The 14,533-nt window shown below is 42.9% G+C and overlaps 1 protein-coding gene across 3 annotated transcripts in view; it reads right to left on the bottom strand.

Moving 5' to 3' along the window:
• Positions 1-5,424: 5,424 nt before the first annotated feature.
• Positions 5,425-14,533, bottom strand: part of pias2 (protein inhibitor of activated STAT, 2) — a 120,433-nt gene continuing 111,324 nt past the window's right edge. For all 3 annotated transcript variants that reach the window (XM_070546271.1, XM_070546273.1, XM_070546272.1), the window contains one exon: positions 5,425-6,669. In XM_070546271.1, coding sequence (XP_070402372.1) covers positions 6,466-6,669 — 204 coding nt within the window. In that variant the 3' untranslated portion in view covers positions 5,425-6,465. The remainder of the gene's footprint in view (positions 6,670-14,533) is intronic.

The following is a 14,533-nucleotide window of genomic DNA, read 5'->3' as shown; positions in this document are numbered from 1 at the left end:
CAGCACATACACATGTACAAACACCAGCACATACACATGTACAAACACCAGCACATACACATGTACAAACACCAGCACATACACATGTACAAACACCAGCACATTCACATGTACAAACACCAGCACATACACATGTACAAACACCAGCACATACACATGTACAAACACCAGCACATACACATGTACAAACACCAGCACATACACATGTACAAACACCAGCACATACACATGTACAAACACCAGCACATACACATGTACAAACACCAGCACATACACATGTACAAACACCAGTACACACACACATGTACAAACACCAGCACATACACATGTACAAACACCAGTACACACTCACATGTACAAACACCAGCACATACACATGTACAAACACCAGCACATACACATGTACAAACACCAGCACATACACATGTACAAACACCAGCACATACACATGTACAAACACCAGCACATACACATGTACAAACACCAGCACATACACATGTACAAACACCAGCACATACACATGTACAAACACCAGCACATACACATGTACAAACACCAGCACATACACATGTACAAACACCAGCACATACACATGTACAAACACAGCACATACACATGTACAAACACCAGCACATACACATGTACAAACACCAGCACATACACATGTGCAAACACCAGCACATACACATGTACAAACACCAGCACATACACATGTACAAACACAGAGAAGATCTGTAAGACAAGTGAAGCCACCTATGAGACTGATTGAACAGATGTAATGTGATGACATGTTGTTTGGAAGATGAAGTTACGTTATCTCTGTAAGTTCACCATGTTTGGTTCTTGGGGTTGAATGGGTTATAATTGTTGAAAGCTAGTTATGTTGTTAACATTACTTTACCAAAGCCTGGTTTAACAAATTACACATAATTAGAGGCTGGTTATGTTTGTGTAAGTCAGTATGTTATCTTATTGTTTTAAAAAAGAAAAAAAGGAAGATGTAATGATAACAGCAAATCATTATTTGCTTAGTATCATGGGTTATGTTGTTAATACTCCTAGATGGTAGGGGGAGCCAGTGGGGATGGATGACCCTTAGTCTGGGACAGTAATGGCGAAGCTTGGTTGTTGCATGTGAGCCTTAGTTCGATAAAGTACCTTCTCTTCAAGTAATGGTGTCATTATTGAGAACCCACAACAATATAAGAAACAAGACAAACCCTGAAGTTGACTGGCAGCCAGTGAAGCTGGAGGAGAAGCGGGGTGATGTGGGTGTGTTTGGAGGACTTGGTCAGAAGCCGAGCACAGGCGTTCTGAACCACCTGTAGACGGTTCAGGGAGGTTCTGCTCAGACACGTGAAAAGAGAGTTACAGTAGTCTAAGCGTGAGGAGATGAAGGTGTGGAGAACTGTCTCAAGTTCAGAGCGAGACAGAATGGGACTCAGCTTAGCAACGTTCCTGAGATGGAAGAAGGAAGAGCCAACAAGAGAACTGACATGAGAATCCAGGGTGAGAGCTGGGTCAAAGGTCACGCCAAGATTCCTGACAGAAGGTTTGGTGTGGGAAGCAAGCTGACCAAGAGAGTCTCTGACTTTGGGAATCAGCTTGTCTGGGGCACAGATGAGGATCTCAGTCTTATCTTCATTAAGCTGAAGAAAGTTCATGTCTTCTTTACAAACACGTCTCCATCCACCTGCTGCAGAATCAGCTGCTGCGTTCCAAGTTAACAGAAATAGGAAACGTGCTGCAAACCCTCAAAACCCCCAAACTCACATTTCTTTTTCACTTCCACAAAATGCAAGTTCTGGATTAGCGATCACTGAAACGGGGACAGCTTGCTATCAAATTTAAAAGCTGTCACTCGTAAATTAGGTCATCCCTTTGAAGTCAGGCCGTCCAAATGAGGCAGGGAGCATCATTAAGAATCGTAGGATGTCCAAGGAAGGTCTCCTCTGATTGGCTGTTTCATGTAACAGCAAACCACCTTCTCTCCCAAGAGGACCTGGCTGCAGCAAAATGTCGACATGAGCTCACCTCCAGTCGCCATTACCTTACAGGAAGTGCTTATTTGAACCCAAAAGTCACCTAACCTACAGTCGCTTCATCTTTTTTCCCACAATATCTTCATTGAAAGTTACAAAAAACATATACCAACATATTCTAAAACGGAAAGAGCTTCGAAATCAAGTGAATGTTTTTCCTGTTCATCATCTGATTAAATGTGGACCATTTAATCTAAACTTAAATAAGTGTAAATCATAATCATCTTTGCATTTCCATCACTCATGGCCTGTCCACCAGTGTGTCATCTGTTGATGACTTGGCAAAGTTCTTCTCGCACTTCGTTCATCCCACTAATCATGTCCCTCTGTGCAAGGCCGGATTAACCATATGGGCAACTGGGCAATTGCCCAGGGCCCACGAACTCTAAGGGGCCCAGGGCAGCAAGGGCACGAGCAAAATACTGTATCTGTAATCTCCCGCTTTATATTAAACTAGGGTGACCGTATGTCCGGTTTTCCCCGGACATGTCCACTTTTCACTCTCTGTCCGGGCGTCCGGAGTGGGGGTTCTTGTATTGATGAAAATGTCCGGCTTTTCATCCAGGAGCAGGGATCGATTTATGGGGGAGCTGGATATCCTACACATCCAGGGGAGCCGGAAACAAGTTTTCTACCTATATTACATCATTTATGGACTCTTTTGAGCAGAGAGCACAGAGAGCGGCAGAGCGCGTTCTTGCGCAGCGCTCCAGGCTGCTGCGTCCAGCGCACGGTCCATTCTCAAAGTGGCGCAACCAAAAAACTATAATTAGCACACGATCGTTGATGTCCGCACGTTCTCTATTTTCTGTCTTATTTGTGCCTGAAGCGCTCTGCTACTGCGCAGCTCATCACCTGTGCTGCGGTGATTTCATCTCACTGACGCAGCAACGAAAGGCGCTCTCCGCTTTGCGGTCAGGAGATCCCTTTGATCTGCTCAGAAGTAACTGATGAGGTGAAAAGGTAAGAATCCAGGCAGCAGTTTTTCTGGAGAGTTTAGAGGAGATGCAGGAAGATGAGAGACAGACAGGACAGGACAATAGTTCAATAAAAACAAGAAAACAAAACAAAGTGTTGAAAAGTAAAATGTAGGTAGATTTATCTCCACTACACGTTTTTACCAGTAAAAACAATAAGTTACACACATGTAATATTTACACATCTGATACAATTCAGATCACCTTCAAAACTCAGTCACACACCCAGGGCAGTTTCAAGACATTTTGGGGGCCAAGGCAAAATGACCCCCCCCCCCCCCCCCTGTAGTTATACAGTGTTTATAAAAGCCCCTCAGACTTTACTGACATGTTCTAATATTATCAGATGAAAAACTAAATTATCAGACATGCTGTCTCATCTGCTGCTTTCCTAAACTTGCTAAAAGTAACGAAACCATTTGAAAGCCACTATTTGTGGATTCTCTGAAAGTTTCCATGGAGTGTGTGACAACTTATGTTTTCATTGGTCCTATCATCTAATCTCACAGCTGAAACAAGCATCCTTAATAATCTGTGCACAGGAAGCGTACCGATGCTGTAGTAAAACAAAAGGTATAATAATTTATTATTAATAAAACCTTGTTGCAGCACTAAAGCAGAAAAATGAGATTTTGCAATACATATGCTAAATATTTACATATGAATTGTTTTAGAGCCCTTTTATTGGCAGAATCTGATATTAATTTAGTTCTTACAAAAAATGGGTCCCAACGTGGTTTGTGTGGCGTTGCCATAGTGTGACGTCATAGGCACAGATCCCCTGTCCTCTTGTTTGGAAATGGAAATATGGTCACCCTATTAAACAAACTGTCCACCCGGGCTTTTGTGCTGCACAGAGACGCTTTGCTGCCGTGGACTTTGACCGTCAGTTGAGAGTCAGTCTCATGCAGACTGACCAATGAAGAGAGGGCCTCAAGTTAAGACCCTCTCCTCATTGGTCAGTCCACACAAGGTGGGTCAAAGGTTACTCAGGGCGGGTTACGTGATGTCAGGCATTCAAGTATTGAGTATATTTACTGCATATTACAGTAAAATATTCTGTATGTGACCATATTATGGTGATCCTTAGGTCGTGATGATGGGGCCCTTGAATATTGTTGCCCAGGGTACAACAAAGTGTTAATCTGGCCCTGCCTCTGTGCCTGTAGGACAGCGTCAGTTAGCAGCTGGCCACTTCCAGGAGCGCCATGCGCCCGGGGTGCACTGGTGAGACAGGCAGACCCTGCATTCACGTCTTCAGTCACCACCCGGGATGCCTCGTTGGATGCTTCGTCCAGAGCCACTGGGGAGAACGAGATTTGGTTTTGTTATATATTTTAATGACGGACACATCTGATCTGTAATAAAAGGCTTAAACGTTACCGGTCTCCTCCTTCTCCGGCACGATGCCACGCACACTTGCCGGTCCAAGTACTGCTGAGATCCTAATGGCGAGCTGTGGGGGATCAGAGGTGCCAGTGCCTCCGCCAGTGGCAGACACTCTGGCAGTGGCAAAACATCTTTTTTTGCCTCCACCTTCAGATCAGACCATTTCTTTATATCCACCACAGATCTCTCTGAAGAACTTGCAGCATTGACGGCTTCAGCAAAGCTGTGCCACTCTGTGGATTTTATCTAATTTGTTTTGCAAAAGCACTTCATGCCTCCACCTCACCCACAAGTACCTCAATTTCTGCTTTGGTGAAATAGCGCTTCCTTGAACTGCGGTCGCCATCATTCATGGTGGAGGGTTGCAACGAGCCGGCTTATGTATATGCATGGTATCCACAAGGCACTTTGCATTGACCATTTATGGCAGTAAGGGGGCGTGTTGAGAGCAGGGTGTGATCCAGAAACACCTGAGAACCTTTCCAGGTAGAGTGATTTATAAAGGGGCGATTGCGTGAAGCTGTGCGTACCCCATGTTTTATAGGTCACAAACCTACTTAATAATAATAATAAATTTTATTTAAAAAGCGCCTTTCTGGTCACTCAAGGACACTGTACAGAATAAAAACACAAATCATTCAATAAAACAAAGTAAACATACGTAAACATCAGCAAACAAGGCACTCTAAAATTCAAGATTGATATGTGGTTATGAAGAGGTGAGTTTTGAGTTGTTTTTTTGAATTCTGTGAATGAGTTAATGTTCTTGATGAGAGGCTGAAGGGAGTTCCAGAGTTTGGGAGCGGTGCAGCTGAAGGCTCTACTCCCCATGGTGCTGAGACAGAAGGAGGGCACAGAGAGATGAATGGAGGAGGACCTGAGGGAACGGGACGAGGTGACGTACATGGCGTATGTACGTCATGTTTTATAAATGAGACCCCTGACCTGTACTGGTCCACTGGGATGACCTTGTTGTGATTTGGTGCTATATGAATAAGCTCACTTGAATGATCAACTCTTTTCTGTAGAAAAAGTTTATTTAAAAAAATGATGTCACAAAGCAAAGCTTACAAATCCAGAAAATCTAACACAAGTTAGGAGGAAGTCCTGATGTAGGAAGTTTAGAGTCGGGTGCTCCAGGCCAGCCTCTGAGCTCAGCAGACACCAAAATAAAAACATGACAGTATGACAAGGCATGGGCATGTCAGAGGACAGAACTGCGACAAGCTGAGAGGCAGACGTGTTTTGTCACCTGACATCCAGAAATCATGGTGCATGCGTTCTCAGACTTGTTAAAGATGAGCTGCAGATGGACTTTATTCACAGTAGGAAGGTTTGTTCCACTCACCATGATTTATGCTGCCATGATCTCCCAGCATGCACCGGGCAGGTCTCCCATGTCACACAGGTTCTATATGTTGGGGATCTATCTGACCCAGTTGGTGTTTCTGAAACACCGAAGGCCGGTTTTCTCAGTGACCCTAACCTCTCTTTGGCCTGTTCTGATCTGGCACCAACGCATCCTGAATCTGGGCTCATATCTCAGCTCCATGTGAACGGACACGCTGCCACCCCCAGCAGTCTGAGACAGCTCAGACTCACAGCAGAACCTGGAGCTCAATCATTAATGAAAAAGCCCAACTAACGCCAATTTTTCTTGCATAGATGTAGGCAGGTTCTGAACCTGGTTTGAACTATGGCTTTTACACCGTTTCATCCTGAAAACCAGGAGAACAAGCACACATCCAGCTGATGAGGTCACGTGGACTCAGTGACTGGTCCTCTCATCTGTAACAGCTGGGTGTTAATGGTCTGTGGGAGCACTCCCACCTGTAACAGGTCCAGGATGCCTGTTGGTACCAGATATGAGGCCTGTCCATGTGATATGGCTGAAATAAAACATCTAATTTGGCACAAAACGTAAAGGTTACAGTGATCATTACTTTTTCAGGCTGGACAGAAAGAAAACTTTACATTTTAAAAAGACATTAGAAAAGAACATGCCTGCGTAAAAAACTGTTCACGTCAAAAAGGTCAGTGACGCTTAGCACCCTGATTCAATCCAGGGAGATGATGTCTGATATGCTGCCGTCAGTCACCCGTTCTCCAGTGATGACCCTAGCTTCGTGGATGGAGTCGGCAGCATGTCTGCTAGCGTCATAGTGGCTGGTGGAGGAGAGAGAAGTTGAGCTGGTGCTGGCTGTAGCAGCACTCTGCATCCTGCCTGTCAGGTTGTCCAGAAACATCTGAGGCCGGTAATGCTGAGGACAGACACACCATCAGCTTTAGTCTTAACCCAACCCACCAGGTGAGGGACAGCTGTGGGTGCGTCATTATAAACATGACGCTGTTTCCTTTGGCAGGTTTCTAACAATTCTATGTTTTGTAACAGCAGATTTCATCAAAAGTTGAAACGTGAAGAATGAGAATCTGTTGCAAAAGTTCATTTATGTCAGCAATTCTACTTCAAAAGTGAAGCTGAAGCTAATGAGCTGGCTGATGCGATCTCCTGAAATTTCAACCTGTCCCTCAGCCAATGCACTGTCCCCACATGTTACAAACCCCCAAGAAATACCCCCAAATCCTGCCCGAATGACTTCCGGCCCTAACTTCAGCTTTAGAGAGTGGTCGTGTCCCACATTAGAAGCTGTATACCGCACACTAGAGACCCCTGCAGTACGCCTGTAGATAAAACAGTTCCACTTCACTGCCACTGTGGCTGCTCGCCATATCCCCTCCCATCTTCCCACTCTTTTCTTGAAATGATTTTCCACAATGTTTTCAAGACTTTTTCAGCTGCTACAATACGAGTCATGTTATCACAACTAGGTCTGGTCGATACACCGATATTATTACCAAATTGGGATCATTTAGAATCAGATATGATATTGTACCGTTACATCAATATTATTGTTCTTTCACAAAGCCACCTGCTTTCCTGTACTTGCAAGGCAACACAACTAAAGCAGAAGATATTCTCTACACTGGTTCATACGCTGCTATTTTACATGCCAATGTCAGTTTAAATGTCAAAATTCCCACAGCCAAGCTGTATCAGTCACTCATGTTAGAAAATATAACTATTATCAAACTTTTAAATTCATTGGATCTGCTCACACCAAGGCACATTACACATCTGGTATACGTAATGGTGACCTGATTTACCTTTAGAACTTCCAAAAGGCCCAATGTGGTAGATCTAAGTGGCCGTGATGGAACGTATCGGGCTAGAACGTTACACAGATATGATGGTGCAGTTTGTATAAACTGAACACCAAGAGAAATCACTAGTTTGATTGTTTTTTCCGTGAATAAAATAAATAGGTCAGGCAGGAGCGTCTCAGGATCTGTCTGAGATCTGTCTCGGTGAGACAGATAATAGCAATCCAAAGTGCTTTTTATGTGTGATCTGACAATTGATCAACCATTGCTTAAAAATTAAATACAGCTTAGCCGGTTAGTTGCTGTGATCATAAAACACGTAAACGGCAGCACGCAGAACTCACGAGGCAACGTTTTACGTGATGTTTACTTGTTGCTATGAGTAATAAGACAGAAAAAGCCACGCCAAAATAAGTTTAGGAAGCCCACTAAGAATCGTAATAAAAGCATTTAAAATAAATACCATACACAGTTGAGGAAACGTTGGTTTAAGTACCTGATATGAAGCGGTCGCTGCATAAGCGAAATCCTTTACTTACACCGCTGCAGATGAGGGAATTGTTTTACCTCCCCACCTGAGGTGTGCCTCTCACACTCTCAGCTTGATTTCATGTTCGGATGTGGACAAGTGGCTGCTTTCGAATCCTACTACTAAAAATATATATAGAAGTGCGACAGCCAAGTGCACAGCTCTGTGGAGTAAAGCTAGCAGATCGACCTTGGCCTCAGAAATAGTGGGAGATACTGTTGGCAAAAGCTGCTGGTGCCATGCTCTACAAGATGGAACTCTCTCTACGGCGCTGTGGCAAGGATCGTTGACATGCCTACAAGTGACTTGAATACCATCTCTGATCGTTTAGAGTTACAATGTTTTAGAGAGAAAGAGCTTCGGTTTCTGAAAGAATACTGTGAGGTCATGAAGCCACTCACAGTTGCTTTGGACATCCTACAAGGAGAAGAGAACTGTTACTTTGGCACCCTCCTCCCCACCTTGGAAGTACTGATGTCAAAGACGTTGGAGATGAAAGAAGGTCTGACTATTGCAGCTGGCTTACCAGATGCCATAGCACAGGTAAGAAAGACTCATCATCACATCTAATCTTCTACTAGTACAAAAAGACTGAATTTAATCACCACTCATTTTTACTAAAGCACGTGGTATACGTTTTTTATACCAGGAGAAGTTAATAAATGTAAACACTGATATTTTCATTGGAGCAACCACTGATGTAACCAAAAATATATGCTCCACTTACCTACATTATGCAATTAAAATAAACATTAATAGCTTTGTGCCACAGTTTCTTTTTGCAAAATAAATGTTTAGTTTTGTCTAATCAGTTGTCATTTGTCTACAGTATCTGCTGTAATTTTGATGTTTAAAAATGTTTAGAACTCGTACCAATAACTGAAAAATCACATGGTGGTGCACAGTCTTTAAAAAACTTGCTTTAAGAAACATCTTTCATTTGTTTAAGGTCCGTGTCAATTGGGTGTGTGTTTTTCAGGCTATCCAAAGATGTTTTGCATCTGTCTTGGAAAACGAAGATGCAATGCTTGCAGCTGTCACACTTCCCGTGTTCAAACTGCGATGGTTAAAAGACCAGCATAAGAAAGAGATGGTCACGGGAATGCTGATAAGAGAGTGCCACAAGCTCATCCCTCAACCTGGTCCAGTGCAGCAAGCAGCCAAGATGCCAGTGACTCCAACAACAACAGACTCAAGCTCCTCCAATGTGCAGGACTTTTTCTGCTTCGAGGATGATGATGATGATGCCTTCAGCACTGTTGAAACTGAGGTGTTGACGTACTTGAGAACAACCAAAACAGGTATGGAGATTCTCAAACAATTTCCTACGATAAAGGATTTCTCTGAAGAAAAACGCAGCTGCTCCTTCCAGTGCACCAGTCGAGAGACTTTTTAGCTTGGGAAGTCTAGTGCAGTCTCCAAAGAGAAACAAACTGTCAGACCAACGATTTGAGAGGCTTCTTCTCATGCGTTACAACCACTGGTTTGAAGGCTAAACCTCAACTCAAACATTCATTTGAATCTTTGGATATTTTATTACAGAGATCATATAAAACAGTTACTTAATGTTGAAGCCAGTTTAATTTTTGCACTTGAAATAATACAGTTTAGTTTAAACAAGTTGCTGGCATGCAACTCTCACATAATTTCCTCATGGTTTTTCACAGTTTAATATTTGTTCAATTGGAAAGTTCATTTTCCCCAAGTGGCTAGATGTCTGAGTGTTCAGATATTAGGACAATTCTGATCTTCAAAGAGACATTGGGGGATATTTCCATTTTGTTCACCTACTGATATTTACTCTAAGTGTCTTCATTCTGTTTTGTATGAGACCTGTACATTTTTCCAGTATTTTTCAAGTAGCGTGTATGGCATACAGCCAGATGCTTGCATTAGTGGACATACATGTTCTTTAAGAAAATTAGAATGAGTTTAACTTTCAAATTAGGTCAAACTTAAGTCATTTCTTTTCGAGGTCTGCATTTCCTGCAAAAAAAAAAAAAAAAAAAACAAAAAAAAAAAACCCACAACCCAAAACAAACGTGTGTAACACTAACATGTGTTAGTTAAGTAGTCACTGTGACTTTTGTTGAATTTCAGAACACTTATTTATTTTATATGAATGCATGGTGTTGCTCAGAAAAGGTTTGAAATATTTTTCAAGAATGTTCTATGGAAACAGTACACTTCGGCAGTTGTATGGTCCTGAAACAACTTTACTATTTGCACTTTACCTAATACATCCAGCCTACTTTAAGTTACTGGCATTGAAGTTGAGCATTGCTCATAGATTTTATCTTTTACCAGGTGTTATTTTTTTATTTATTTGTTTTTGAAATCATTCACTGGCCTGGCTTGATTAAAATAGTGTTTACAAATTACACTGTGTTTGAGTTTGAATTATATTTTGTACATTAATGTAGATTCTCAGTCATCTAGGACATGGTGATCTTGGAATTTAAAATTAAAGCAACTGTACTTTTTTCTTGAAGTCCAGCTTCTTAACTCTTAAAGAGCAAGTCACCCCTACCAGAGTCTTACTCCAGTCCCACTTCGTGTTTGAAAAAAAAAAAAAAGCAACAAATGCTGTTGCCTGGCAGACGAGAGGGCAGAGCCACTAACAAATACACACACACACAGGCTCACAACAAATTTGTGACATCATATGGTACCAGCTAAGCCATAGGGTAACTCTTAGCCATTGACGATGTCAGGTTTAAATTCAAATGAAGTGCAGAGTTTTTACCTGAAGAGGGCGCAACACTGACAATTTTAGGCAGAAAATTTAAATCTTAACTAATATGTACTAAAGTGCCAAATTATTGACTACACATGTCTACAGCACGACTAGACACTAATTTATATGATTTATCAGCAAAAAATGTTGATTTGGGGGGTGGCTTGCTCTTTAAATCTCAAGATTACATTTTGTACAGCATTTTTAAGAATATATTTTAAATAAGTAACTAAAAAGGTACTTTTAAGAGTAACTCATTTCTTTTTGATGTGAGTAATCGGTAAAATAACTAAATTACTTTTTGAATGAAGTAATTAGTAACTGTAACTAGTTACTTTTTTCAGTAACTAGCACAACACTGAAAATGAGACACTCAGATCAAGCAGTTGAGTGAAATTTGTTGAAACTAAATCTCAGCAGATGTCCAGACGGTTTGGAAGTCTGTGTTCATCATGTATTAATAAACAAGCAGCATTTCAGGTCATTTGCATTAACACACATACTTTACTGTCGCCCAGAATATTTTACTGAGGATGTTTTTCTGGTCAACATCAGATTCAAACCCAATCTAGGTCTGTGTGACCACTGTTACCCCATCTTCCATACAAGCACGTCGTTGTTCACCTGCTCTAGTCCGTGAGTAGAAACGGGATCCGTGCTGCAATTAATCTGCATTTGTACACTAGTACAGACTTTGCCGAATTATCAGTCAATCAAAGCTTCATTTATAAAGCACCTTCCGCAACCCTGTGAGGGAGCCCAAGGCGCTGGACAACAGTAAATGCAGAATACAAATCACAATAAATAAGTAGATAATAAAAGCAAATAAAATAGTGCAAAGAGGGTAAAACATTAAAGTAGAAACAAATGGATAAAACACGGGATAAGGTGACCCATAAAAACAGCGAAATAAAATCAACATAAAAGAGGGCCGACCTAAAACACGTTCAGGGAACGCCAAGCGGAGGAGGTGGGTTTTTAGGCGACTCTTAAAAACCGGCAGAGGTGGGGACAGCCTAACGAATGAGTAACCCGGTCCCCGCGAGTCCGACACCTAGAACCAGGGACGGCGAGCAGGCCTTGGTCAGAGGAGCGCAAAGCACGTGATGAGGAATGTCTGTTCAGGAGCGTAGCTGGACTGGGTGGGGGTGGGGGCACCACCCAGGAAGAAATTGAAAACAAAACCAGGAGTTTAATGCAAGAACGATAACAGACTGGAAGCCAGTGCAGGGAGGCCAGAACCGGACTGATGTGATGTGGTCCCGTTTCCTGGTCCCAGTCAGGAACCTGGCTGCGCTGTTCTGCACAACCTGTAGGCGACGCAGTGATGACTGACACAGCCCTGCATATAGAGAGTTTATGTTTATGTTTATTTATTTGACAGACGCTTTTATCCAAAGCGACTTACAGTTTATAACCTATAGGGCACGTTGTGATCTGTGGGGGAAACCGGAGTTCCCGGAGGAAACCCACGCATGCATGGGGAGAACACGCAACTCCACGCAGAAAGGCCGCAGTAATCAAGCCTAGGCAATACAAATACATGGCGTACCTGCTCCAGCTGGGCTCTCGACACCATAGGCTTGAATGATTATTGCAATATTCAGATCAGATATTTTATGATCACAAAATACAAATTCTAGATTCGATTCTACAGAAAAAGGGACGATTTGCCATCAAATTTAAAAGCCATCCCATCAGAAAAACTGCTAAGGAACAATTACTGAATGAGCAGCTCTGAAACTGAAAGCAATGTGACAGAGACAGACTGAACCACTGTGGAGCTGACACAGGGGAAGTTGTCTTCCTGAGACACCAGGGTGGACAAATAGGCAACCCTCATGTCCCTGACTGCAGAAATAAAGGATGTCAGAAAATCCTTTAGATGCAGCAGATGGACAGAAACAGACTAAAGGCTATGGTAAATGGCATGTATTTGACATAGCGCCTTCTAGAGTCATGGAACCCCCCAAGGTGCTGTACAACAAAATCAGTCATTCACCCATTCACACTCTGGTGGGGATGTCCTATGATGTAGCCACAGCTGCTCTGGGGCTCACTGACAGACGCTAGTTTATACTTCTGTGTCAGCACAAGTGCGCTCAAACGCACATGTAGACAGTAACGTTTCCCATTTATACTTCTTTGACGGTGTTGTGAAGTAAATCTCCGCTAGGACAGCAAAGGCGTAGCGCTTTTCTGGGATATCCTTGAAACACAGCGGTCACGTCTCTCGGTCATGTCTCTAGTGTGTTTATTTTGTTTGTATTTCAGAGACTTTAACAAGGACAAATTTTGTTCATAACCTTTATGGACAGGATTTCTAGGAACAGCCAAGGTGTTGAGGGGATCCATTTTGGGAGGCTGAAGATCAGGTCTCTGCTTTTTGCAGATGATGCGGTCCTGTTGGCTTGATCAGAACGTTATCTCCGGCTTTTGCTGGAGCAGCTTGCAGCCGAGTGTGAAGCAGCTGGGATGAGAATCGGCTCCTCTAAATCCTAGACCATGTTCTTGAGTCGGAAAAGGGTGGAATGCCTTCTCCGGGTCAAGGATGAGGTCCTGTCCCAAGCGGAGGAGTTTAAGTATCTCAGGGTCTTGTTCACGAGTGAGCGTGAGATTGGTGCTGCATCTGCAGTGATGCGGGCGTTGTACCGGTCTGTCGTGGTGAAGAGAGAGCTGAGTCAGAAGGCAAAGCTCTCGATTTACCGGCCGGTCTACGTTCCTACCCTCACCTGTGGTCATGAGCTTTGGGTAGTGACCGAAAGAACGAGATCGTGGATAAAAGCGGCAGAAATTAGTTTTCTCCACAGGGCGGCTGGGCTCTTCTTAGAGATAGGGTGAGAAGCTTGGTCTTCCGGGAGGGGCTCAGAGTACATCCGCTGCTCCTCCACATCGAGAGTAGGGCTGCTCGATTATGGCAAAAATAATAATCACGATTATGGTGACTGAAATTGAGATCACGATTATTTAGGACGATTTTTCAATTTATGTTGATTTTATTTGTTTTTATTCAGTCATAAAACTGCTCAGGGCACAATCAGGACAAAAATAAGAAACAAGATGATCACTAAAAGAACTCCTGATTCCCAGGATAAAAAGACCAATATACTTATAGCTCATAGTCTATGACCCAAGGGCTATAGACCTTGAGTCTAACCAGTACAGACCCAAATACCAATATCTTGCAAATACTGACAGCAAGAATTATACAGTGGCATTTATAACAAATACATGCAAATAAATTGATGTTCACAAAATGTTGCATAACATTTATTGAGTCGTGTCAAGGTGCTGTAGCACTGTGTCCTCAGAGAGATTAGTTATTATTTATCAGCGTGAGGAACTTATTTCTACCTTATTTATAAACTATTTATTTACAGGCCCACCAGTTAATGTAATAATTGTCCCGACCACAGCTGCACCCCCCACCCCCCCACCCCGGTCTCTCAGCAATCAGGGGCAAGCTGCACGTGTGTTTAGCACGCCGCACGCGCACATTTAGCTGTTTTTAGTGGCTCAGGAGACCGCAGGTGCGGGTGTGTGTCACTCACTCTGGTTAATCCAACAAGGAGCCGGCTCCGAGAGCTGTCTTTAGCGACCGACACATCACTGCATCATTCCCTTTCCTAATGTTGTGAAGAACGGTCCGGAGCACAGGCGGAGTGTTTAGCTAACCTGCAGGAAATGTCGACGACAG

Source organism: Nothobranchius furzeri, chromosome 17, assembly GCF_043380555.1.
Source record: "Nothobranchius furzeri strain GRZ-AD chromosome 17, NfurGRZ-RIMD1, whole genome shotgun sequence".
In the NCBI taxonomy this organism is placed as follows: domain Eukaryota; kingdom Metazoa; phylum Chordata; class Actinopteri; order Cyprinodontiformes; family Nothobranchiidae; genus Nothobranchius; species Nothobranchius furzeri.
This window is presented reverse-complemented; position numbering and strand designations above follow the sequence as displayed.